Genomic DNA, 26,497 nt, shown 5'->3' on the forward strand with positions numbered 1-26,497 from the left:
TGTCGGGAACATCCGCCAGTCTGAGGATAAATGGTATTTAGGTTTGTTTTCACCGAGTTACAAAATCAAAACTACTTTCTACTGGTAGTAAAATATGTATTTTATTGATGGCCAATAGGATTTTGCATGACATAGCGTATATCATAACAATTTCTCTCGGGGCAGCGAGGTCGGTGTCAATATGATATTACTTACAATATTATTGTTACTTCGACCACAACCTCACTTCCGAGGAAGAAATCGTTATGTTACAAGTTGTGTCATAGAAAATCTTTATGGTCATCAATCATATGCATATTTTACTACAACTAGTAAGTAGTTTTGATTCTTTAACTTCCGTGAAGCGATCTGAACACACGTAAGATATCGTTTCAGGCTTCCACAACGCTCGCTTCGCACTCACAAACATAACCCATTTAGCACGAACTGCGGGGTCCTGTGGAAATCTGTGCATGGGGACACCATCGCCCGACCCCTAGGAGCAATTGACGACAAAGCAACGATTCGGCATGTCGTCGTTGATGTCGAGAAATCATCAAAATGACGAGCGTGCTACACATTTTCTATACAACTAACTGAAAATCGTTCCTCATATGACGTCACTGCAGTGCTCTGGCGACAGAGTTACGTAACCTGTCTGTGGTTTCGTTGGCGGGCGAGAGGGAAGCAGGCGACTTTTTGGCCACTTTTAATCGCTCGGTATTAATTAACCACAAGTTTTTAAAGAATAAATTTGGTGTTCCGCATAAGACTAACCACAAATCTTTCATATGTAATGGTTAAAAGAGTAACAAAAAACAAAGTTTAGTGGTTCTTTAATACCTCAACCAATCAGCTTTCGCGGTCGTCATAAATTGGAATGAGAGCGCGCTACCGCTGCACGTCTCGAGCTTGATCTTTGTGTTGCAATGTCAACAAACCAGAGTGACTTCCCTTGGATCCTGGTACTCCGCCTTCGCCACGCTGCGGGGAATCCCCGATTTAAAACGAGCCCATTCTGTTATTTGTGAGCGGGGTGACCGCTCATATCGTCGGGTCCACTCTCGGACATCCAGGACACTACACTGACGGACAGAGGAGACCATGTCTACCCCGGATGGAGACCCAAATACAATAAATCACGACAGACGCGGGAAGTGGCAGCCTAAGTAAGTAGACTTTGTTTAATCTGTGCAAGCGATAACACGACTGAGGGTCTACATGGGGGCCCTTCGTTTCCTTGATCTGTTTTCTCTGATTTTCACATTGGGAACTTTGTTGTGATTAACTACGAAACAGATATCAGAATATGTATATGTTCAATATTACATTATTCAGTAGCAAGAACACGTTTTTGAGGATTGCTGCGTTGATAAGTTTTACAGGAAATTGGACGAATGAGAGGTAAAAATGTCAGGCTCTGAATGTGTGCAACACCCCACCCCTCTTCTTTGTAGAATTACCAAGATATTTATGTATTTGGGGAATTATGTATACCGGACAATCTAAAACGTTTATAACAACACTAACGATTTTTTGTTATGTGTCTTCATCCATATTTCGAACACGTGCCATCAATAAACAGGAATTGCTAAAAGAATGCGTTTTTCACCAAACCAGAGACCAGTATATGGTCTCTGTCCAAACCCTGTATCCGCTTGACCCATCTATTGTCTTGTGTGGGGAGAATAGAAAGCCTATTTGTTCATATTTTTCAAGTTTGTCTCACAGTCCTTGAACCACATTATCTTATCGATCACCCAGCCCTTCATGTAATATCGCTGTTACTGCAAGTTTAGATTTCTCATAGATTTAGGATCTGCCATATCATTTGGGCTCCTTTTTCTGCTCAAATGCGGTTATTTGTTGTTTCTGTCGAAATTATGCATTTTCAGGAAAAAACGTTAGTTTAGCATAACCATGGTTCTTAGACTAATGCTCTGAATGTACATAATTTCAATAGTAACAAACACTTCCTTTGTATTGAAAAGGAACCCCACTGAGATGGAAGCTTCAGAATCTGAGGCAATATAGACTTGCTTCGTTCATTTAGGGCTTTAACATTGCAGAGAGGACTGGGCAGAATGAAAAATAATGTGGTTCAGGGACTGTTAGACAGTCTAACCCTGTTCTCGAGTCCATAGTATTGAATTATACATAGTCAGATAGTATAATCAAGCAAGACTGCCATGTCAGGTGGATGATTGCGCAATGGCTTTTGTTTGTGTTGGGGACAAGCTTTAATCTGTTATCAGGATATCTCTTGTGTTGGGTTAGAGTGGGAGGAAAGTGATAGTGGGTTGTGAACTGGTTGACGCATTGTGAAACTCACGAGCACGATGTGGCGGTGAACACCAAAGGCGGCTGAGTGGATCGGATAGAGTTATATCGTACGACGTAAATCTCATAAATCCAGACCTTTTCAAAACTTGGTTTACGAATACACCGAATCCATGATATTGAAAACACAATATAAAAATATGCAAAGCAGTGTTATCTTTAGTGTTTAGCCGCCCAGAAATGCGTAAAATGTCGAAAACACCAATCCCTTTATTGTCGCCATCAATATAAATATGTTATTTAAAATCCTATGCTTAAAACCCGTTTAATTATCTTAAAACATCCATCTACTTTCCGCACCAAGCAACCTTCACGCCGAAGACCCGGGTTCGAATCCCCACATGGGCACAATGTGTGAAGCCCATTTCTGGTGTCCCCGCCGTGATGTTGCTGGAATATTGCTAAAAGCGGCGTAAAACTATACTCAGTCAGCCAGTCAGTCCGTACCAACCTACTAAACATTTTGAACAAATCAGTAAAAAATATTTCAAAGACGATATTTTCCTTTTCTGCGACCAACCGACTCGTAGTTTGGTAAGAAAATCCGTAAAAAAAATAAATGAAAGATTTCAAACCTTGCATCTGGCAGGTAGGTAATCTCAACTTTCATGGACTTAGACTGTTGCAGCCCTACGATAACGTTGTGGAACTAGGACCTGATTAATCGGGCAATCCTATTGTTGTTAATCCTCAGACATATTCCCGATAGATCTCAGTAGCGTGAAATAAAACCAGCCTGGTAAACCAAGTGAGACTGGTGATCGATAGCAAAGGTTACCATCATCCGGACAATATTAGTAGGATCACGTCCGATTCATTTTCTGGCAGGCTCCTGAGACGATCTGGTACAGTACGGCGCAGAAGGATATACATCACTGTGCACAGATACCCATAATAGATAGTCTTAAATCAGACTGCCTTGATCTACTCTAGTGGGATAGAATGAGTGAGTGAGTTTAGTCTCTACGCCGCACTCAGCAATATTCCAGCTACATGGCGGCGGTCTGTAAATAATCGAGTCTCGACCAGACAATCCAGTGATCAACAGCATGAGCATCGATCTGCGCAATTGGGATACCATGACATGTGTCAACCAAGACAGCGAGCCTGACCACCCGATCCCGTTAGTCGCCTCTAACGGCAAGCGTGGGTTGCTGAAGATCAATTAGCATCCATCAATCCCCATCAAGCTCCGTACGCTTCTTTCAATGGTAAAATATCTTGTTTCTTTCCGCTATGGAAGTTCTCAGGTGAATATGCTTTGAGGGTGGACATTGGATTCAGCGAAATATGGTTAAGGCTGGAGTTACCAATAGATTATTTATCAGTTATAAAACAAAGAAATAATTATCTTTAGTCAGTTGTACAACGAACAGCAATAGATATACATCGTATGATAAACAAACAAGAAAGATATACAACCTATCACAAAAAAGCTGTTTAAGCCGTTGGATGGTTAACTGGGACCCTTTTCGTGTTTCTTTCTTGATAAAAACTATATATTCATGATTGTCAAATATTAATGGCCAAATATTATAACTTTAGTCCCCTAGTCTATTAAAAACTGATTATTTTGTACTGTGCACTTTTAGTATACACGGGCTATTTTTTGACACATGGAGGTGGTCAGTTGGGCGTATGTAGTCGCCTTCAGCACGAATGCCAGTCACGATATACCCCCGACTTTGCTTTGTATTTACCTTGTCCTGACAAAAACCACATGCCCTGCAATCTTTAGCTGTTACACATCTGAATAGCACATGAGGGAGTAACCAGGCAACCAGTTCGCGCTGTGTTTTCGTAAATAGAGGTTTTGTCGAAAAAAGAAATTCCTCTCTTCTGACACCGTCGTATGAGCCTGTCACGAACCACGCCCTTCATCCCTAATCTTAGTTCTGAGTTCCGTTCTTATTCCTCAACACACACACACACACACACACCCCACCCCACCCCCCCCCCCCACCCCCACACACTCCATCTATCACGTCTCCCTGTCAGCCAACACGCCCCTCATCCCACCCCTAGCTCTGTTCTTCTTCTTCCACAAGTTAATCCCACCCGCTCTATCAGGTGCCCCTACCACCCACCACGCCCTTCATCCCCACCCTTAGTTCTGTTCTTGTTCTTCCACACGTCAGCCCCACCCGCTCTATCAGGTGCCCCTACCACCCACCACGCCCTTCATCCCCACCCTTAGTTCTGTTCTTGTTCTTCCACACGTCAGCCCCACCTGCCTCTATCAGGTACCCCTACCACCCACCACGCCCTTCATCCCCACCCTTAGTTCTGTTCTTGTTCTTCCACACGTCAGCCCCACCCGCTCTATCAGGTGCCCCTGTCACCCACCACGCCCTTCATCCCCACCCTTAGTTCTGTTCTTGTTCTTCCACAAGTTAACCCCACTCCTCTAGCAGGTTCCCCAGCCACCCACCACGCCCTTCATCCCCACCCTTAATTCTGTTCCACGTATCCACGATATAGCCCACCCATATATCCACCCAAAACCACGCCCCTCACCTTACAGCAGCCCCCGTCCCACACCGGACTGTAACCGGACACAGTTTGGCCTTTCGCTTTAACAGCAGTTTCGTGCATGGCATTATTACTTCACGTTCTGACTGATTCATAACCACTTAAGTAAATATTGTCAAATGATTATTCCATGCTTATGTGCCTGGCGCTCGGCATTCATGGGTACAGCAAGGACTGGTCGGCTCGGAGTCAGTATAATGTGTCTGGGTGGGGTATTCATGCTTCACTGCGGCATGGTATCTCAGTGGGCTAGCACTTTAAAACCAGCTTAAGTCTGGGCTAGTACAAGCAGCCGCACATACACATACACACGCATGCACGTCGTCATATGAGCGAAATATTCTCAAGCACGACGTTAAACCCAATTCAACCACCACCACCATGCTTATGACTTCAACAATACTACCACTCTGCCGAGTTGTTGATACGTGTCGAAGGTTGCACCATCTGGGCTAGCCTTGCTCTAAGGTTGTACTGAATCCTGAGCCCATGGTATAGTAATTCTATCCCTCGAAGAGGCAAGTCTAGATAGGCGGACAGTACAGGACACAGTCTGTTGTTTATTATTTTTATTTAGAAATTATCATTTAAACTATTAATTTTTACCATAGAGACTTGTGCAAGTCTACATCTGTGCTTCATATGGATGTATGTTGAGCACAGCTGTCGCTTGTGGGGGTCCAGCGGGTTCGGGTAAAATTGGGTTTTACATATTTACAAGTTATATGACACGAGGCTTATATCAATGACTTGTGATAAAAACATATATCAACTTGTAGAGATTTTTAAAGCCAATAATTTGACGTAAATCTATAGAACACGTTCCTTGGCGATAAAAGGGCGCGATTTGAAGTTAAACTACTGGGAAAATATCTAAAAGAAATCTTATATACAGGAAAGTGTTTGTACAGCATTGTCGTCTTTTAAATATTGAATCTGCAAACCAAATCGACTGAAATAGTTCGTAAAGGTTCATCCATCCGCTCTACCTTTCCAATAGTTCATCACCCGTGAAGGTCCGGATTGGATTGATCTTCAGTAACCCATGCTTGTGGTAAGAGACGACTAACGGGATCGGGTGGTCAGGCTCGCTGACTTGGTTGACACATGTCATCGTATCCCAACTGCGTAGATGGATGTTCATGCTGTCGATCACTGGATTGTCTGGTCCAGACTCGATTATTTACAGATCGCCGTCATATAGGTGGAATATTGCAGAGTGCAGCGTGAAACTAAATTCACTCACTCACTCACTCCAATAGTTCATCTATCCCCTTTGCTTTCTAATCATCCATATATCGCCTTATTTAATGTTTCACACACCTACTTTTCACTGTCAATAGTCCATATATCCCCTTTACGCATTCTTGTCGTACCTATGAAGGTCCGGGTTAGAATCGATCTTCAATAACCCATGCTTGTCGTAAGAGGCGACTAACGGGATCGGGTGGTCAGGCTCGCTGACTTACATGTCATCGGTTCCCAATTGCGTAGATCGATGTTCATTCGGTCGATCCCTGGATTGTGTGGTCCAGACTCGATTATTTACAGACCGCCGCCATATAGCTGGAATATTGCTGAGTGCGGCGTAAAACAACAACCAAACCAAACCAATTCTGTGTCAACCACACACTTGTGTTGGAATTGAATTGAATAAGCATTGAGTGGGAAATACAGTCAATCAGTCTTTCGTAATTTTGATACTGAACACGTAGATCGATGCTCATGATGTTGATCACTGGATTGTCTGGTCCAGACTCGATTATTTACAGACCGCCGCCATATAGCTGGAATATTGCTGAGTGCGGCGTTAAACAACAAACTAAACATAGGCGGATCCAGAGGGTGTATGTTTGTGAAGGGTGGGTGTCTGATTAATTGAAATAATCGAAGATTGGTCTCAGTGGCCAAACGACCAAGCAATCGATCACATTTTCTCATAATCAAACACAAACGATTTTGGAACTGCTGTAATAGAGTTTGAAATACTTGATGATTGAACATATCTAGGACGTTGTCAGGGCCGGAAATACTTGATGATGGAACATATCTAGGACGTTGTCAGGGCCGGAAATACTTGGTGATCGAACATATCTAGGACGTTGTCAGGGCCGGAAATACTTGATGATGGAACATATCTAGGACGTTGTCAGGGCCGGAAATACTTGATGATGGAACATATCTAGGACGTTGTCAGGGGACGAGGGCCGGAAATACTTGATGATGGAACATATCTGAGGACGTTGTCAGGGCCGGAAATACTTGATGATGGAACATATCTAGGACGTTGTCAGGGCCGGAAATACTTGATGATGGAACATATCTAGGACGTTGTCAGGGCCGGAAATACTTGATGATGGAACATATCTAGGACGTTGTCAGGGCCGGAAATACTTGATGATGGAACATATCTAGGACGTTGTCAGGGCCGGAAATGCTGATGATGGAACATATCTAGGACGTTGTCAGGGCCGGAAATACTTGATGATGGAACATATCTAGGACGTTGTCAGGGCCGGAAATACTTGATGATGGAACATATCTAGGACGTTGTCAGGGCCGGAAATACTTGATGAACATGGAAGGGCCGGATATACTTGATGATGGAACATATCTTAGGACGTTTGTCAGGGCCGGAAATACTTGATGATGGAACATATCTAGGACGTTGTCAGGGCCGGAAATACTTGATGATGGAACATATCTAGGACGTTGTCAGGGCCGGAAATACTTGATGATGGAACATATCTAGGACGTTGTCAGGGCCGGAAATACTTGATGATGGAACATATCTAGGACGTTGTCAGGGCCGGAAATACTTGATGATGGAACATATCTAGGACGTTGTCAGGGCCGGAAATACTTGATGATGGAACATATCTAGGACGTTGTCAGGGCCGGAAATACTTGATGATGGAACATATCTAGGACGTTGTCAGGGCCGGAAATACTTGATGATGGAACATATCTAGGACGTTGTCAGGGCCGGAAATACTTGATGATGGAACATATCTAGGACGTTGTCAGGGCCGGAAATACTTGATGATGGAACATATCTAGGACGTTGTCAGGGCCGGTTACCTCATGGAACATACTTGTCGTAATGATACGGAACACGTTGATCGATGGAAATGCTTGATGACATTATCCAGGACGCTTGTCAGGGCCGGAATACTTCGATGATGGACTTATCTGACGTTGTGATGGAACATTGGTCCAGGATAGCCGGATCAGGGCCGGAAATACTTGATGATGGAACATATCTAGGACGCTTCGTCAGGGGCCGGAAATACTTGATGATGGAACATATCCAGGACGTTGTCAGGGCCGGAAATACTTGATGATGGAACATATCTAGGACGTTGTCAGGGCCTGAAAATGCTTGTTGTGATGGAACATATCTAGGACGTATATCCCTAATTGACGCCGACATATCCAGGAAATACCTTGGAATGATGGAACATTATCTAGGACATTTGCATCAGGGCCGGAAAATACTTGTATGATGGGGTATCAGGGCCGGAAATACCTTGATGATGGAACATGCTATCCAGGACGCCGAAAGGGCTTCAATGCTTGAGTGATGGAACATATCTAGGACGTTATCGAGGGGCCGGAAATACTTGATGATGGAACACATATCTAGGACGTTGTCAGGTCCGGAAATACCTGATGATGGAACATATCTAGGACGTTGTCAGGGCCGGAAATGACCTTGATGATGGAACATATCTAGGACGATCCAGAAACGGAACAATTGATGACAGAACGACTATCCAGGACGTTGTCCAGGGCCGGAAATACTGATGATGGAACATATCTAGGACGTTGTCAGGGCCGGAAATATCTTGATGATGATGGAACATATCTAGGGGACGTTGTCAGGGCCGGAAATACTCTTGTGAGGGAGGACATTGATCTAACATATCTACGTGCTGTCAGGGCCGGAAATACTTGGTGAGGAACTTTGTATCTAGGACGTTGTCAGAATACTGAAATGATTTGACATATGGGCCTGAAATAATTTGATGATGGAACATATCTAGGACGTTGTCAGGGCCGGAAATACTTGATGATGGAACATATCTAGGATGTTGTCAGGGCCGGAAAACGTGTTTATTTCTAAGAACACTCACTTCACTTTCTGAAAAGTCATGACTGAATATTTCTTGAAGAATCTGGGAAGGTAATGTTACACTGGAACTGAATCATTTTACACTGGATGTGAAATTTGCAAATGTAATTTGTGCCGTTTCTAAATAAAACAAAAAACAACAACAGAGAAATGTTTTTTTCTTTATAGTCTTACTTTTCTGCAACTACAACCTGAATAGGAAAATCTAAAAATAACGTTAACCAATTTTTTTCGATGATTGGTCGTTGGTATTGAACCAATCATCAATTGTGAGATTTCAACCAATTCCCAACACAAGTGTGAAGGGGTGCATGTGTAGTCCAGTCGGCAGCCTCTACAATTATTGGGTCCGTATTGACATATGTCCGGGTTAGCGAAGCATATGTTGCAGTGCTTTATCAGTTCCACTGTGTGAGAAAAGGAGGAGTTTATTGAAACGTACGTAAAAGGAGAATCGCTCTCTCAATGTGTGCTTCACGTGAGCTGGTAACATGAATTGTACTGTACAACTACCTTGGCGTCTATAGTCCCTAACTGACGCCGACACATCACATTTTAGCCCTAATCTTCCTTGGAATTTTTGGAAATATTAAACAGTTTTACTGCACAAATAAAGGGGACGTGCACGCACGTGTGTGTTGGGATGGGGGTGGGTTGGAATTATTTAGGAGTCGGTTTAGTTTTACGCCAATTTAGCACTATTCCAGCAACATTGCGGCAGGGGACACCAAAAATTGTCAAACAAATCAATCAGGCGTGACTGTGATTACAACCTAGTCTTACCCACTGATATAATGAACCTGTCCCATACACTAACGAGATATTAGTCAGAATACTAATGTTGACAGTTAATCAAGAGAAAACTCAAATTGTTCTTTTTAGAAGAGGTGGACCCTTTGCGAGAAATGAGAAATGGTTTTATAAAGGTGAACGTGTCTTAACAGTTGGTTCATATATATAGATATCTAGGTATTCCTTTTCATCTTCTTGTAAATTCAATAAATGTATATTAGATTTATCATCTCGGGGTAAAAGGACACTTCTAGAAGCACTACACCACTTATATAAATTAGATAATGTTGACTGTACTGTATTTTCAAAACATTTGATACCCAAATTCAACCAGTCCTTTCTGTATGGTGCCGAAGCATGGGGTATTGATAAATTTTATAAGATTGAAAATGTACATTTAACTGCATGTAAGAAGTTCTTAAATGTTTGTCCCCAAACACCAAATGTAATTGTTTATGGTGAATGTGGACGTTACCCAATGTATATAAATGCACAACGGCGTTTCATAAAATACTGAGATCAGAGATTTTTGCATCTTTGTTTTACGATGTTCACTTTGATGAAAACAGGATTATAGATTTTTAATTATTTTGAGGGGGCGGTGGGGTAGCCTAGTGGTTTAAGCGTTCGCGCGTCACGCCGAAGACCCGGGTTCGATTCCCCACATGGGTACAATGTGTGAAGCCCGGTTTTGGTGTCCCCTGCCGTGATGTTGCTGGAATATTGCTAAAAGCGGCGTAAAACCATACTCACTCACTCACTCAGAAAGTTGTCTTAACGTTACGACTATCGTAAGTCTGCGCTATAGTGGTTACGGTCGTTGTAACGCTCCCTGCAAGTGGACTCAGTCCATGGCTTGCCCTCTTAGAGTCGAGCGAAAGGTAGGGAAAATAATTGGCTTGTACAAATCGGTCTTAGCGTTACGACTATATTAAATGTGTTAGAGTATGGGAGTTACGATCTCTGTAACACTAAGATCGTTTTGGGCAAGTGGGCCCAGTCCTTGACTTGACCTCAGAGAGTCCAGCGAAAGGCAGGGGGAAATAAACGTCTTGCACAAAACGGTTTACTCCCAAAAGTTAGACGTCCCAATTGTCAGACAAATCAATCAGGCGTGACTGTGATTACAACCTAGTCTTACCCACTGATATAATGAACCTGTCCCATACACGAACGAGATATTAGTCAGAATATTAATGTTGACAGTTAATCTAGAGAAAACTAAAATTGTTGTTTTTAGAAGAGGTGGACCCTTAGCGAGAAACGAGAAATGGTTTTATAAAGGTGAACGTGTCTTAACAGTTGGTTCATATAGATATCTAGGTATTCCTTTTTCATCTTCTTGTAAAGTCAATAAATGTATATTAGATTTATCATCTCGGGGTAAAAGGACACTTCTAGAACTACTACACCACTTATATAAATTAGATAATGTTGACTATTCTGTATTTTTCAAAATATTTGATACCCAAATTCAACCAGTCCTTTTGTATGGTGCCGAAGTATGGGGTATAGATAAATTTTATAAGATTGAAAATGTACATTTAACTGCATGTAGGAAGTTCTTAAATGTTGGTCCCCAAACACCAAATGTAATTGTTTATGGTGAATGTGGACGTTACCCAATGTATATTAATGCGCAACGGCGTTTCATAAAATACTGAGATCAGAGATTTTGCATCCTTGTTTTTACGATGTTCACTTTGATGAAAACAGGATTATAGATTTTTTAATTATTTTGAGTTTTCATTAACCTAATGGAGTTACTTTCCAACATAAACAATATAAAATAAAGTTTTGTCATTATCCATATATTAGTACATTTGGAGTAGTCCATTAATTAACGGGGGCGGTGGGGTAACCTAGTGGTGAAAGCGTTCGCTCGTCACGCCGAAGACCCGGGTTCTTCCCCACGTTAAAATGTGTTGGATTTCTGGTGTCCCCGCCGTGATATTGCAATATTGCTAAAAGCGGCGTAAAACTCAACTCACTCACTCACTCACTCATTAATTAACGAAGGTAACAGTGTAGTGAACCTCAATGCAACCAACCATAACCTTTGTTGTTTTAACGCGTCTAACTTTTGGGAGGACGTCCACAAAACGGGCTAAGCGTTACGACTGTCATATAACTGTGTTAGTGTATGGGAGTTACGATTACTGTAACGGTAAGATCGCTTCCTGCAAGTGGGCCAAGTCCTTAGTTTGTCCCTTCAGACTCCAACGCCAGGGAAAATAGATGCCATGTTGTAACGTCTCAGGGATATCGAACTACCGACATCCCGATATCCGAGTAGACGCTCTATCCACAAAACCACAGCTGTGAGAGCTAATTTGATGGACAGATCGACACGGGAGTAGTCTGATATAGATTACTCTCTGTGCTGCTGATGTTGACACCTTACGGGACATGCACATGCATTTAGTGTTAACAGGTGGTGCTCACTGATACAACTTGCACGATGACACACACATGACGGATATTTGTGTACCTTGGTTATGTTGAAAAGGTTTAATTGTGATATTTTTGTGTGTATATTTTATCTGGAGTTAACAACCAGATGAAATACATTCATGTAAGGTATCTCTGTATAATAATCAGTGGTGAAAATTACTCGAAGATTACTCGACGATCCTTCGTCCTTCCTTTCTCGAGTGGGGTATAAATGCCGAGTTTTATGTTTCACACAGGGATCACCAACGTAAACATAACCACTTTGGTAGTTGTGATAAATAACTACGCTTAATTTAACCATTTTGTGGATTACTGCTCTTTTGTTTTGTTGAAGCAGCCGCTTCGTTTTGTTTACAGTAAGGGGGATAACTCTATTGAGTATAATGTCACCCGCCTGTTGCCAATGCAAAAAAAACATAGGCAAAGGTCGTAGTTTTCATTGGAATTGTCCCAATATACACTGATTGTTTTGTAAAGTTTTCTCTGAGTAAATCGTCTGACTAAATCAAAGCCAGGGAGACTTTGAATATGTTTAAAGAGAGGTCCTACTTTCCAACTTAAAGACCCGTGAAGGTCCGGGTTAAACTATTGATCTTCAGTAACCCATGCTTGTCGTTTAGAGGCGACTAACGAGATCGGGTGGTCAGGCTCGCTGACTTGGTTGACACATGTCATCGGTTCCCAATTGCGCACATTGATGCTCGTGCTGTTGATCACTGGATTGACTGGTCCAGGCTCGATTATTTACAGACCGCCGCCATATAGCTGGAATATTGCTGAGTGCGGCGTAAAACTAAACTCACTCACTCACTCCAACTTAAAAGAAGAAATAATGAGTAAAGTGTAAAAAATTAATGATCTCAAATTTGAGATTAATTTAGATTTGAACTAAGTATGATCGCGGAAACTTTGCGTTGCCCCAACTGTGGATGATATAAAGGTCTACAGACAAGTGTTTGCGATGTAAGCGAGTTTGTTCACAGGGTCAAGGCATTTTAGTTAGCAAGCGGTCATTTTCTAAAAAATTTTTTATTGCTTTAAAACGCCGTTACGTTAAACCTATTTTGAAACATTACTAAATACGATCAGCTGATTTTAAATATTCAGCAATATTCCAGCTATATGGCGGCGGTCTGTAAATAATCGAGTCTGACAGTCAACAGCATGTATCCTTACGCCGCTCACTTACCCGACCCTTTTCTACGAAAGGGCAGTTAAGTCTGTAAGTGTGAGGATTGTTGTTTATTTATTATTGTTTTTGCATTTGTCGAAGTATAACATTTAACATGTAAACGATTTCAACGATTTTATGCAATTTATGATTGTGAATGTAGATGAAACACTATCTAAATTTGGCTAATAAAGCGCCTAGGTATGGCAGTGCGAAGAAAATCGAATTTCTGGTTGATATTAAACTATGATATATGATAAATGCGACACTTATTAATTTCGACAGCAGGGTCAACAAATCGGATGACTGCACACACTCAAATTAATTTAAAATCAATTTGAGAGTGTGCGTGCTGATATCGACTTTTAAGCACGTACGTGACCTCGCGTTGTGCAGCAGCAGGTGTGCGGCAGGTGGTAGACTGACGCTTAGTCTCTGAATAGATATAAGTTTGATACAAACAATGCCTTTTATATTGAAAAGGAACCCCAGAGATGGGAGAACTTGAGGAAATCTACACTTGCTTCGTTTAGAGCTTATTGCAGAAAGGGCTTGGCGGAAGGGAAAATATTGTGGTTCCCGGTCAACGAGACAGACTACTCCTGCTCTTGAGTTGATAGTATTGAAATACATGTACATATAGTGTAGCCAAGCAAGACTGCCATGCTGTGTGTGGGATGGCGCAAAGGATTTAAATTGAAAAGGTGTCCCAGTAAGGAAGGAGATTCAGATATCTAGATCTACTTCATTTAGGGCTTTAGCGTCGCTCGATTCCCCACATGGGTACAATGTGTGAAGCCCATTTCTGGTGTCCCCGCCGTGATGTTGCTGGAATACTGCTAAAAGCGGCGTAAAACTAAACTCACTCACTCACTCACTTTAGCGTTGCAGAAGGGGCTTAGCAGCAGTTACAATAAAGCGGTTCAGGGACTGTGAGAGTGTCTAGGCTGTTGTATACCACAGCTAACAGGTCGATATGTTCCATGTCGTTACGCACATATGTCGTTTCATGTTTGCTGCTTACTTTTTCATATGATTACAATTCATCTGTCGTGACATTACATGCAGGGGCGAAGCTACCATTATCACAAAAAGCCCGGGCTTACACGTGATTTTTGTCAATTCTTGCCAAAAATACCTACAAACACGTTATCAGAACAATTTTAAAAATGGTAATCCCTCTATGAATCATATAGACTACATAGTTCTCCTTATGATTTCAAAATATTTCTAAGATAATGTTCAACAGTTTGAAGTTATTGAAATCATCAAACGTCAAACGTTAACACTTCAGGTCTCATAAAAATGAGAGCCCTCAATACTATCTACAATGTAAATATAAAACTTTGCAACCTATCGGGCTTACACGAAAAAATTGTCTTGCTACGCGCCTGACATGGCATGACAGATTAAATATAGTCATGTTGAAAATTAGGATTTTCTTTAACTTCTTTTGAACCATATACATGAGTATCCCATATTTCACTCCCATAATCAGGCGCGGATTTTAACTTGAGTTATCGAATAATGTCGCTTAAAGAATTTTGTTATTCGACTAGAAAATAGTTTTACATCTGACTAAGCATTCTCGCTTATCCTCGTAATATCTCTCAGTTCTAAACGATATATGTCCTCGGTTTCAGCCCTTTTCGAACAAATAACTAAAAGTAGCCATCCAATCAGATTACTCGCATGAGCGAGAACAATTCTGTGCTACATAATTATAAGAGAGATGTACACTGTGGTGACACAAGGCTATGGTGTTGAATAGGTACCGAACGTTTATTGTAATCGATGTGAAATATATTAAATGATCGAGATGCTAAAACGATCGGGACAAGCATGTGAAAGCGATACAAATATAAATTTATTTATGAAATATGACAGTTTATATTCAATAACACAAAAACGCCAGGCAGTGTCTAACATGCTTCACATGACATTCACGGGTATGAAATTCATAATTGTATCGCACGCGAATGACCTATCGTGTGTTCAGTGCAAATGGCAGTTTATCGACATTATGAGATTTAGTTTTACACGCGTATCTGATCATACGCCATTTACTGAGATGACTTAGTGATATTGGTTTGGAGTGAGTGAGTTTAGTTTTACGCCGCACTCAGCAATATTCCAGCTATATGGCGGCGGTCTGTAAATAATCGGGTCGCCTTTTGTGGCAAGCATGGGTTGCTGAAGACTTATTCTACCCCGGATCTTCACGGGTCGATATTGGTTTGGAAGTTTGTTGTTGTTCATTAAGGACAGCGTTGAATACACAATGCCATGACTACGCAATGCCATTTACTAAGAAAGTGCGATCTCAAATATTACATATGTTACAAGGACAACGTTTTTCAGCATTTTTCGAAAATGATTTTTGATGAGTGAGTGAGTGAGTTGGGTTTTACGCCGCTTTTAGCAATATTCCAGCAATATCAGGGCGGGGGACACCAGAAATGAGCTTCACATATTGTACCCATGTGGAGAATCCAACCCGGGCCTTCGGTGTGACGAGCCAACGCTCTAACCACTAGGCTACCCCACCGCCCCTGATTCTTGATGATACTGATGAAGGTGTCAACGTTATTTTGGAACATGTGAGATGCTGTGTTGTGTTCGTCGTGATCGTATATTGTAAAACTATTAAACAAACGTTTCACTACGCATTTGGATGGCGTTTAAAAGTGATACAGCTAAGGGTGATTATCTATTTATCTATTTGTCTATTTGTTGGGTTGAGTCCCAAGCCGCGGTGGGTGAGCGGGTTAGGCGGCTGACATTGTGTACTGGCGATTATATGCCTGAGGGTGTGGGTTCGAATCCTAAATGAGACTCAACCCAACAAAAAGTACTAGAATCTGTACTTCATTGGTACATGGGTACAATGTGAAGCCCATTTACGGTGTCCCCGCCGTGATATGCTGAAATATTGCTAAAAGCGGCCAAAAACAAACTCACTCACTCACTCTAAATGACATTGTTTATTCATATGTGTCTATTGCTATTGCTAATCGATTACCACCGTTTTTTATTTGTCCATTTTTAATTACGAATCAGTGCTAATTAAACTTTTGGATCCCGCACCAAAAATCTATTTTTAGCGCTAAGGAGTTCGTAACTCCCATTTTTTATCATAGACTTACGAAGGACTTACGAGAGTCGTAGGGCAACAATCATCAGTCGTGGGGCGGGAACCTGGGCCTCAGTCGTTCAGTCTGCCCAAATTAACCATTGGCTCCCCTAGGTAAGATTCAACCTTTGTTATCATATTACAATATATATGTTCTCTGCATCCTATCAATTACTCACCAGATCCATAAGTAAACATATACTTCATTATGTTGTGTTTCTCACAGTTTAGAAGTTGACACACATAAATTCTCTCCCTTAACGGTTTTCCCGAGCACAAATTCTACTATTGCGTCAACATTGTGTGATTGGTTCTCCTGTTCCGATGATTGGTTGGAATTGGTCTTCGGCAACCCATGCCTGTCGTAAGAGGCGACTAACGGGATCGGGTGGTCGGGGTCGCTGACTTGGTTGACACATGTCCTTGCATCTCAGTTGCGTAGATCAATGCTCATGCTGTTGATCACTGGAGTGTCTGGACCAGACTTGATTATTTGCAGACCGCCGTCACATAGCTGGAATATTGCTGAGTGCGGCGTAAAACAACAAAGAAACAAACAAAACTGTCCTAAAAAAACAAGATCGTGATTTGGATATGGACCGTATCATATCATTTTTATTGAAAAAGTTTTGCCTATTTGAAAACCAGGTAGTAGTTCCTGAATTAATTTAATCAAATGTGGCAATATTTTTCAGACAGAAAACATTCTACTAGGCATATAAATAAAGTATTGATTACGGATAATTTCAATATTCAGCTGATATATTCAAATCCAACCATAGCGTATGGCAACATTGAACATGACCACCGGGTGTCTGGTTACAAGCGATGCGACACATGTAGTTTATGAGTATTTAACAACCCGGCCATGTTTGCCCTCGGGGTAATAAATGTATCTGATCCATATATCACGTGTACGTTCTGCGATGTGTGAGGCAGGATGTCACACTGTAGCATGAAGCTATGGGACGGGTTTCCGTGATCTAAAGCGCCACTCAGTTTTGTCTGTGGTTAGAATTCAAAGTTCGCCCTGATTTCGATTCGTGGTTTGTAAGCAACATATCTCATTCAGTGTCTGACCAGTGTGTGGGACCGCCTCCGTGGTGTAGTGGTTAGGTCGCGGGTTCTATCCCCGACCCCGTCATACCAAAAGACGTTAAAATATGGTACTTGTTGGTCCCTGCCTGGCGCTCGGCATTAATGGGTACAACAAGGACTGGTTGGCTCTGAGTCATTATAATGTGTGTGAGTGGGGTATTCATGCTTCACTGCGGCATGGTATCTCAGTGGGCTAGCACTATAAAACCAGCTTCAGTCTGGGCTAGTACAATCAGCCGCACATACACATACACACGCATGCACGTCGTCATATGAGCGAAATATTCTCAAGCACGACGTTAAATCCAATTCCACCACCAAACTACAAAGGTGTGAGTGAGTGAGGTTAGTATTACGCCGCACTCAGCAATATTCCAACTATATGGCGGCGGCCCTACAAAGTAGACTCTCTTTATGAATAGCAACTTATTTCGGGAATGAACTGAACTGAACTTTATGACACTCATCTCCCTGCGGTGACATTAGAGGACGACATGTCTGTATTAGGACTGACTGACTGAGTTTAGTTTTACGCCGCTTTTAGCAATATTCCAGCAATATCACGGCGGGGACACCAGAAATGGGCTTAACACATTGTGCCCATGTGGAGAATCGAACCCGGGTCTTCGGCGTGACGAGCCAACGCTTTAACCACTAGGCTACCCCACCGCCCCCTGTATTAGGATGTTCACGTCGATTTAATAGTATATTGAAGAACTTGTTATCCATACATTGTCTGCATGTTATCCGTTAACTATTGGGAATGCTCTCCAACCAAGCTCATGTTTGGCTTTCTCCCTCTGTGCACTCTCTCTCCCTCTCTCTGTGTGCACGGGGGCGATGGGGTAGCCTAGTGGTTAAAGCGTTCGCTCGTCACGCTGAAGGCACGGGTTCGATTCCCCATATAGGTACAATGTGTGAAGCCCATTTCTGGTGTCCCCAGCCGTGATATTGCTGGAATATTGCTAAAAGCGGCGTAAAACCATACTCACTCACTCACTCACTCTGTGTGCACGCTCTCTCTCTCTGTCACGGTCTCTCTGTGTGTGTGCACGGTCTCTCTCTCACCCCCTCTCTCTGCATCTCTCTCTCTCTCCCACTCTCTCTCTCTCTCCCCCTCTCTGTGTGCACGGTCTCTCTCTCACTCCCTCTCTGTGCACGGCCTGTATCACCCCTCTGTGTGCACGGTCTCTCTCTCTGTCTCTCTCCTCTCTCTGTGTGCACGGTCTCTCTCTCTCTCTCTCTGTGCACGGTCTCTCTCTCTCTGTGTGTGCACGGTCTCTCTCTGTGCACTCTCTCTGTCACCCCCTCTGTGCACGGTCTCTCTCTGTGTCTGTCTGTCTCTCTGTGTGTGCACGTCTCTCTCTCTCTCTCTCTCTCTCTCTGCACGGTCTCTCTCTCCCTCTGTGCATTCTCTCTCTCTCTCTCTCCCTCTCTGTGCACGGTCTCTCTCTCACTCACTCTGTGTGCACGGTCTCTCTCCCTGTCTGTGTGCACGGTCTCTCTGTGTGTGCACGGTCTCTCTCTCTCACCCCCTCTCTCTCTCTCTCTCTCTCTCTCTCTCTCTCCCTCTCTCTGTGTGCACGGTCTCTCTCTCTCTCTCTGCATGTGCCTCCCCATCTCTCTCTGCTGTGCACGCGTGACACCATGTGTGGCGTAGAACTACATCGCTCTCAACCCCTTTTCTGAAATCTTCGCATACCGTGCATTTACTGAGCATTGTGGGTCAACATCTATAGTTATATGAAAACATCTCTGAAAACCTTTTCCAGAGAAAATTGCAAAATTGATGAAAGGCCAACTAGCTTTCGCCCACTCACTGTAGTTAAGCCTTGTACCAACAAACAACAGTCGGAATGCAGCCATTAAATAAACTCCCGGATGTTACTTCACTGCAACGACGTGCACGACGTGCCAGTGTCGTCTTGAATTATACATCATACTGTTGTCAGTCGGACAAACCTCACCCGGCTATGTGATAGGCCGAATATAAGTATTCCACGGTTCAATTAGAGGTTCAGCAGCACACAAATATCGCATTGATTATATTGTTGACAATGCTAAACCGCAGCGTGTCGCGCGTCGAGGGATTACTTCGCCGTTCCTCTTGACATTTCCACGTTGAACGGCCGTGCCAACATCTCCATCGTCATGATATGCGGGAGGCGAAAATTCAGCTTTAACAAGTACGGGATGTTTGAATATTTGTTTTGGTATAATTACCATTTGTGCTTGATAATTTTTAAATGTTTGTTTATATTTGCAGGTTCGTGAAACTACCGAAAAAGCGCGATGTCTACGAGAGTTTCATGCTTAAAGGTAGGGAGTGTAGTTTGTTGAAAGGTCAGCCTTGTCTTCGGGCTGTGATGAGTTCAGTTACGTACATATTGTATGCCGTTGGCATACACCCTATGTGGACGTTATTTTTATTTAAATTTATTTAATTGCAATATGTTTCATCCGATGAAAAAATGTATCAGGTTTGGACGTTATTTTCTCAAACAGTCTTGACGCTAATAAGTAATAAGTGCCTCATTTTTTATCAAATTTTTTTTTTGTTAAATATGACGATTCCCTTGTCCACTTCAGTCAATGCAACACTGAAATATATCAAATATAGCCTTGTAATTCTCAATCCATATTCACAGTCCAGACTCACCAGTTTATGCATGCACCATTAAGTGCAGCTATGTGCACATTCTACACAGCTAATTGGGTCACCACCACCGTGAGTGTTCGTTGTCAAAGGACAATAAAACATATGTTATGCATTTGGGTCATCAATCGATCCTCCTGCTGTATGCACATCGCTTTTATGAAGTCGATGTAACATACTCTATACCAGGTGCATTCGCCAGTTTAAATGAGGTGAGTAGCAGTCTGGTTCCCGAGGTCTGCTGCGCTAACACTTGGACACAGTCGAAGCGTTAGCGCAGCGGACCCCGGGAACCAGGCTGAGGTGTGCAACAGTTGGTTGGTATGCACGCCGTGTTCGCCATTGACAGCGACGTTCTGAATGTGACGAACGGATCCGGTTAAGTATTTAATGACTAACTGGAAATGCTGTCAATAAATATGCATTTATGTTTATATCGACGTGTAGTGTAACTCAGAATGGTTGGCCTCGAGATATTTGATAAAATACTGGCTGAATTATAGGTGTTACAATGTAATTGGTTGTTACATATATACATGTTTTGTAATGTGAGATAATTAGGTGTTGTATACATACATGTCACGTGATATAAGCTAACTGGTTGTATATATACATCTCGTGTGATATACGCTGTTTGTGTGCAGGGATCGTGCCGGAGATGTCATACTTCACCGCCATTGCACTGGTGTACAGTGCTGCCAAGATGGCGTTAGGTAGGTATTGGCAGAATGATCTTGGCATATCTCAGATAAAGGTATATATATAAATGTTCCTCCAGTATGGTGGATACTGCAGATGTGTAACATGTGCAAGGATTGACCAATATGGCACCAGGTAGGAACTTTCAAGGATTCGCAACAAACAAACTGCGAAGATATAGGTACATGTAGGTATACCGAAGGGGTAGCATGTGCAAGGATTGACCAATATGGCACAAGGCCCTTATTCTCGAAACGTAGCCCTAAGAATTCTTAACTTTGATCGTAGCCAATGTGTTAAGAATGGGCTTAAGACTGACTGACTGACTGAGTTTGGTTTTACGCCGCTTTTAGCAATATTCCAGCAACATCAAGGCGGGGAACACCAGAAATGGGCTTCACACATTGTATCCATGTGGGGATTCGAACCCGGGGTCTTCGGCGTGACGAGCCAACGATTTAACCACTAGACTACCCCACCGCCCCAATGGGCTTAAGAAGTTCGTAGGGCTACGGACGTTTCGAGAATAGTTAACCAGGAGGGTACTTTCAAGGATTAAAAAAAACCCCGAGGATATGTACATTCAAATATTCGTGAATAATTTAAAGGTAGGAATTATGGTTATGTAGGTATTTTTGGTAGTTATCTAGGCATTATGATAAAGAGTTTACCAATATGGTGTACATTTTCATCAGTGAACAATATGGTGGATGTAGGTTTATTGATTTCTTCTCCAATAAGACATGAGGTAGGTGTGGGTGTGTGTATGTGTGTGTGTGTGTGTGTGTGTGTGAGAGAGAGAGAGAGACGGTTTCAAAGCAAAATGGTTTGTTTTTTGTTTTTGTTTATTTAAACTTTTATTTAATGTAAATACAGGTATTAATCACACAATACATTTACATGAACGGAGAATGACAAGAAGACCAGAGTTTGTGAAACATATCGACTCTATTTGACATTTCAGCTGCACATTTAGTAACATTATAATACTCCCGGACTTTGCATATTAATGTTTGGAAGGTTGTCAATCGTTTCTGTTTATGGTCAAATATAGTCTTTTTGAAACTCAAGATGATTATGTTTAGTGGGTCATTGTTTCTCTCTGGAAAACCAATGAGTATATGTTTCATAGCAAAATGGTTTCTCCAGTGGGACGATTGTACACTTCTGGGTTTCTCCAGATGGACGTATAAATAAATATACATTGAAGGGTCCTCCAGTTGGACGTTTATATGTACATTGTATGGTTCTCCAAATGGACGTATGCATGTTTATTGAAGGGTTCTCTAGGTGTAAATATACATATATGTTGAAGGCTTCTCCATTTGGACATATGTATGTGTTTTGAGGGGAAGGGTTCTCTATTTGGACATATGTATGTGTTTTGAGGGGAAGGGTTCTCCATTTGGACATATGTATGTGTTTTGAGGGGAAAGGTTCTCCATTTGGACATATGTTTGTGTTTTGAGGGGAAGGGTTCTCCATTTGGACATATGTATGTGTTTTGAGGGGAAGGGTTCTCCATTTGGACATATGTTTGTGTTTTGAGGGGAAGGGTTCTCCATTTGGACATATGTATGTGTTTTGAGGGGAAGGGTTCTCTATTTGGACATATGTATGTGTTTTGAAGGGTTCTCCATTTGGACATATGTATGTGTTTTGAAGGGAAGGGTTCTCCATTTGGACATATGTATGTGTTTTGAAGGGAAGGGTTCTCCATTTGGACATATGTATGTGTTTTGAGGGAAGGGTTCTCTATTTGGACATATGTATGTGTTTTGAGGGGAATGGTTCTCTATTTGGACATATGTATGTGTTTTGAAGGGTTCTCCATTTGGACATATGTATGTGTTTTGAGGGATTCTTCTCTATTTGGACATATGTATGTGTTTTGAGGGGAAGGGTTCTCTATTTGGACATATGTATGTGTTTTGAAGGGAAGGGTTCTCTATTTGGACATATGTATGTGTTTTGAAGGGAAGGGTTCTCCATTTGGACATATGTATGTGTTTTCAGGGGAAGGGTTCTCCATTTGGACATATGTATGTGTTTTGAAGGGTTCTCCATTTGGACATATGCATGTGTTTTGAGGGGAAGGGTTCTCCAGTAGTACATGCACATATATGTTGAATGGTTCTCAGTTTGTACACATGTATCTATACATTTTCCATTAGGACGTGTATATGTACATTGAAGAGTTCAACGGGGTGTCAGAATATAGGTGATATGCACCAACTATTCAGTGTTATTCATGCTGCCTCTTTTGAATTGGTTATTATTTAACCTGATCCGATCGTGTTAGTTTCATTCGATCCGGGCATTGACGTCGTTGTCCATTGATATTCTGCTGATATTTTGTGTGGCTGTTTTCAGCCATGCAATTCAATACGACCGACTTGTTTGCTGATTAATATTTTAAATATGCTATTCTCTAACTGTTCTTCTCCAATTAACCAGAGACCAGATACCGGTTGGTTGATATGGCCACCTGATATGTAGTACCAAGTTTTTGGAAGATATCTTGATCTGAATTCAGAAATGGCTGCCAGTGCCATAGTGGAAAATAGAAAACATTGTGAGTCACCCGTTGACAACATGTCTTCAGAAACCATTGGAACTATAACTGAAACTTCCCTTTCACCACCAATACTTGGACCATGGTGATTCCGATGTTCAATATGTCTGCCCCGGAGGCCATTTTGAAAATGAGGATATAATCGCCATGACACAGTTATTTTGATTATTCCGTTTTTGCGACTTGCATCAAATAGTTGAATGGCATCCCTGACAGCAACGTTTGTTATGTCTGTCTGCTTTCTTGAACCTGAAGAAAACACAGTTCCAGGTGAACTTCCACTATGTTTCGAAGCAAGACAAAACTTTTCATGAATAGTCTTCATTTCCACAGGTGCAGTTTACTACAATGACTGCTCCCTTGAGCCCCGCCTTTTCGTGTATCTATTGGTCAGTTCATCTCTCTTACTGCTGTATCTACCAATCATCGCTAACCTGGGACAGAAGGTCCTCGGTTTGAAAGTGTACGTCCGCCTCATCACGTTCCTACAGCTGGTGGGACTTTGTTTCGGTGAGTAGAGACCACTAACTAACCATGACGACAGCATACACCCATTCGATGACGTACGTGATACACAACATTAACGATTAAATATCTTGCGGATATAAAACGGAGATAAAACGGGAAATGAGTGAGTTGGGTTTTACGCAGCTTTTAGCAATATCCCAGCAATATCACTGCGGGGGACACCAGAAAAGGGCTCCACACATTGTACCCATGTGGGGGATCGAACCCGGGCCTTCAGCCTGACGAGCAAACGCTTTAACCACTAGGCTACCCCACCGCCCACTAAAGCGTGAAAACTGACGTGTTTACCGTGCAGGGGGCGGTGGGGTAGCCTAGTGGTTAAAGCGTTGGCTCGTCAGGCCGAAGACCCGGGTTCGAATCCCCACATGTGTACAATGTGTGAAGCCCATTTCTGGTGTCCCCCGCCGTGATGTTGCTGGAATATTGCTAAAAGCGGCGTAAAACCAAACTCAGTCAGTCAGTCAGTCAGTTTACTGTGCATGTCCGCGTCGACAAAAGGTGTGCAGGTACTTTTTAAGTTTATACTTCATGAGCTCAAAAACATATGCAAGTCAATTCTAATGAATACAACTTCACAGGCTGTTTAATCGTTAACACAAAACTCTGTAAACAGAAGTGCGTCATCCAGCGAAATAATGCAACACAATCCACGCCCATTATATAACAGTAACCCGTTAGGTGGGTGTGTTTTAATGTCTTTTAAGGAAGCAATGCATTTTAGTTACTAGTCAAAAACTACGGAATCACTTTATTGTTACATAAACGCTTATGTAGAACACGGTACAGGATTCCTGTTGGCTATGAGTTGTGCACTATTAAAGATGATGCCTTTGTTTTATCATCACTTTTTGGGGCATAATAATAATAAGGCATTATAAAAATAATAACATATACAGCGCTAACAACATAATGCACATTATTATCCCGGATAACCCAAGCTGCTTGTGAGGCGCTAGAAGGTTAATAGTCATATGACCATCTTATCCCACCGGGTACCCATTTTCTGCTGGGTGAACAGAGGCAATTTTGAACAAACCCACTTGTCTAATGTGAGACCAAATGTGTCACGTGTGCTTCGTTGTGGGGCAGGACTAAAGTCCTAAAAAACATCAGGAGTTAAGCTGCCAAACACGTTCACCCATCCAACTTGCTAAACTTATACGGATTTGTCATCCCGGCTCTATGCACGAGACCACACACCACCATTATTCATTATCATATAGCCACTTACTATCCAATACAAGTCTCTCGGGTGGGGCACATGATCCCCATGGTGCATTGTCTGTTGCAAGAACAATATAATTGGGATGGATGGATTACAATAGGTTACCTGATAGGCGACGGGTGTGTTCGTAGACGCTGCTTTGCCTCAAGCTACCTTTTGGAAAAAATTCGATTACCCACAGATCGTGTTAACATTCCCGACTGAAACTGATTAAAGGCGACAAAACTGTTTCCACACCCATAAGAAGTCTCCCCTAATAAGCACAACTGTACAATTCCGACTTTTTTGTAAGCTTGTGTTGTTTGTCGCCACAGCTAGTGAGTGAGTTTAGTCTTACGCCGTACTCAGCAATATTCCAGCTATATGCCCATGGTCAGTAATAATCGAGTCTGGACCAACCAGACAATTCAGTGATCAACAGCATCAATCTACGCAATTGGGATACGATGACATAGGGTTAACCAAGTCAGCGAGCCTGACCACCCGATCCCGTTAGTCTCCTGTTACGACAAGCATGGGTTACTTAAGATCAATTCTAACCCGGATCTTTACGGGTCCGGCGTTCTGTAAATAATCAAGACCAGGAGCTGACATGAGATACAATGAGAAAGTAAGTGTTTATGAATCTCTATCAGATTGTGATAATACCAGGTGTAACACCATGAATTCAGTTTTTGATGATATCCACCCTCACCTCATTTATGCTTTCACCCACACAGGTAGTTATCTCCTCTATAACGTCCATGTTGGTCGCCAGGGCAACCTGCAGCAGGACGCAGCGCCCAAGGTCACGCCCAAGGTCACGTGCAATGACGTCATATTCAAGTTCACAGCAGCAACAATAGGCGTGGAGTGGACATATATTTTCGTTTCATTTTTAGCTCGTGGATTTGTGACAGTGTTATTTCATCTAGTTGTTGTTTTACTGAAAAATGTTTTCAAAATGTTGTTCTCAATGGTGAGCCACGATAAAAAGGAGAAAAAATCATGATCGCAATAACGTAACACATTTTCTATTTTATTCAACATTTTTACCAAACAATTTATTTTTACGTTTATTTAGGAACACCATTTTAAACAGTTTGTCACAATGACTTTCCGAAATGCATAATTTTGTTGTTGTGACTGACCATTTAATGGTGCTAGGCTTTCCAGTGGAATAAAAGCGTATTTGCTGTTT

At 42.1% G+C, this 26,497-nt stretch overlaps 1 protein-coding gene across 2 annotated transcripts; it reads left to right on the plus strand.

Annotated features, from left to right (window-relative positions):
• Nucleotides 1-914: 914 nt before the first annotated feature.
• Nucleotides 915-26,497, plus strand: LOC124271060. Of its 2 annotated transcripts, none has more exons than XM_046706128.1 (5): nt 915-1,148; nt 19,901-19,953; nt 20,935-21,003; nt 23,898-24,074; nt 26,037-26,497. In XM_046706128.1, exons 1-5 carry the CDS (start codon nt 1,084-1,086, stop codon nt 26,306-26,308), a joined length of 636 nt encoding a protein of 211 aa, XP_046562084.1. In that variant the 5' UTR covers nt 915-1,083; the 3' UTR covers nt 26,309-26,497. The 2 variants fall into 2 exon arrangements, with proteins under 2 accessions (XP_046562084.1, XP_046562085.1); XM_046706129.1 differs by lacking the exon at nt 915-1,148 and adding an exon at nt 19,533-19,820.

This window comes from Haliotis rubra, unplaced genomic scaffold (genome assembly GCF_003918875.1).
Source record: "Haliotis rubra isolate DU_JTF1 unplaced genomic scaffold, ASM391887v1 Scf157, whole genome shotgun sequence".
Classification (NCBI taxonomy): Eukaryota; Metazoa; Mollusca; class Gastropoda; order Lepetellida; family Haliotidae; genus Haliotis; species Haliotis rubra.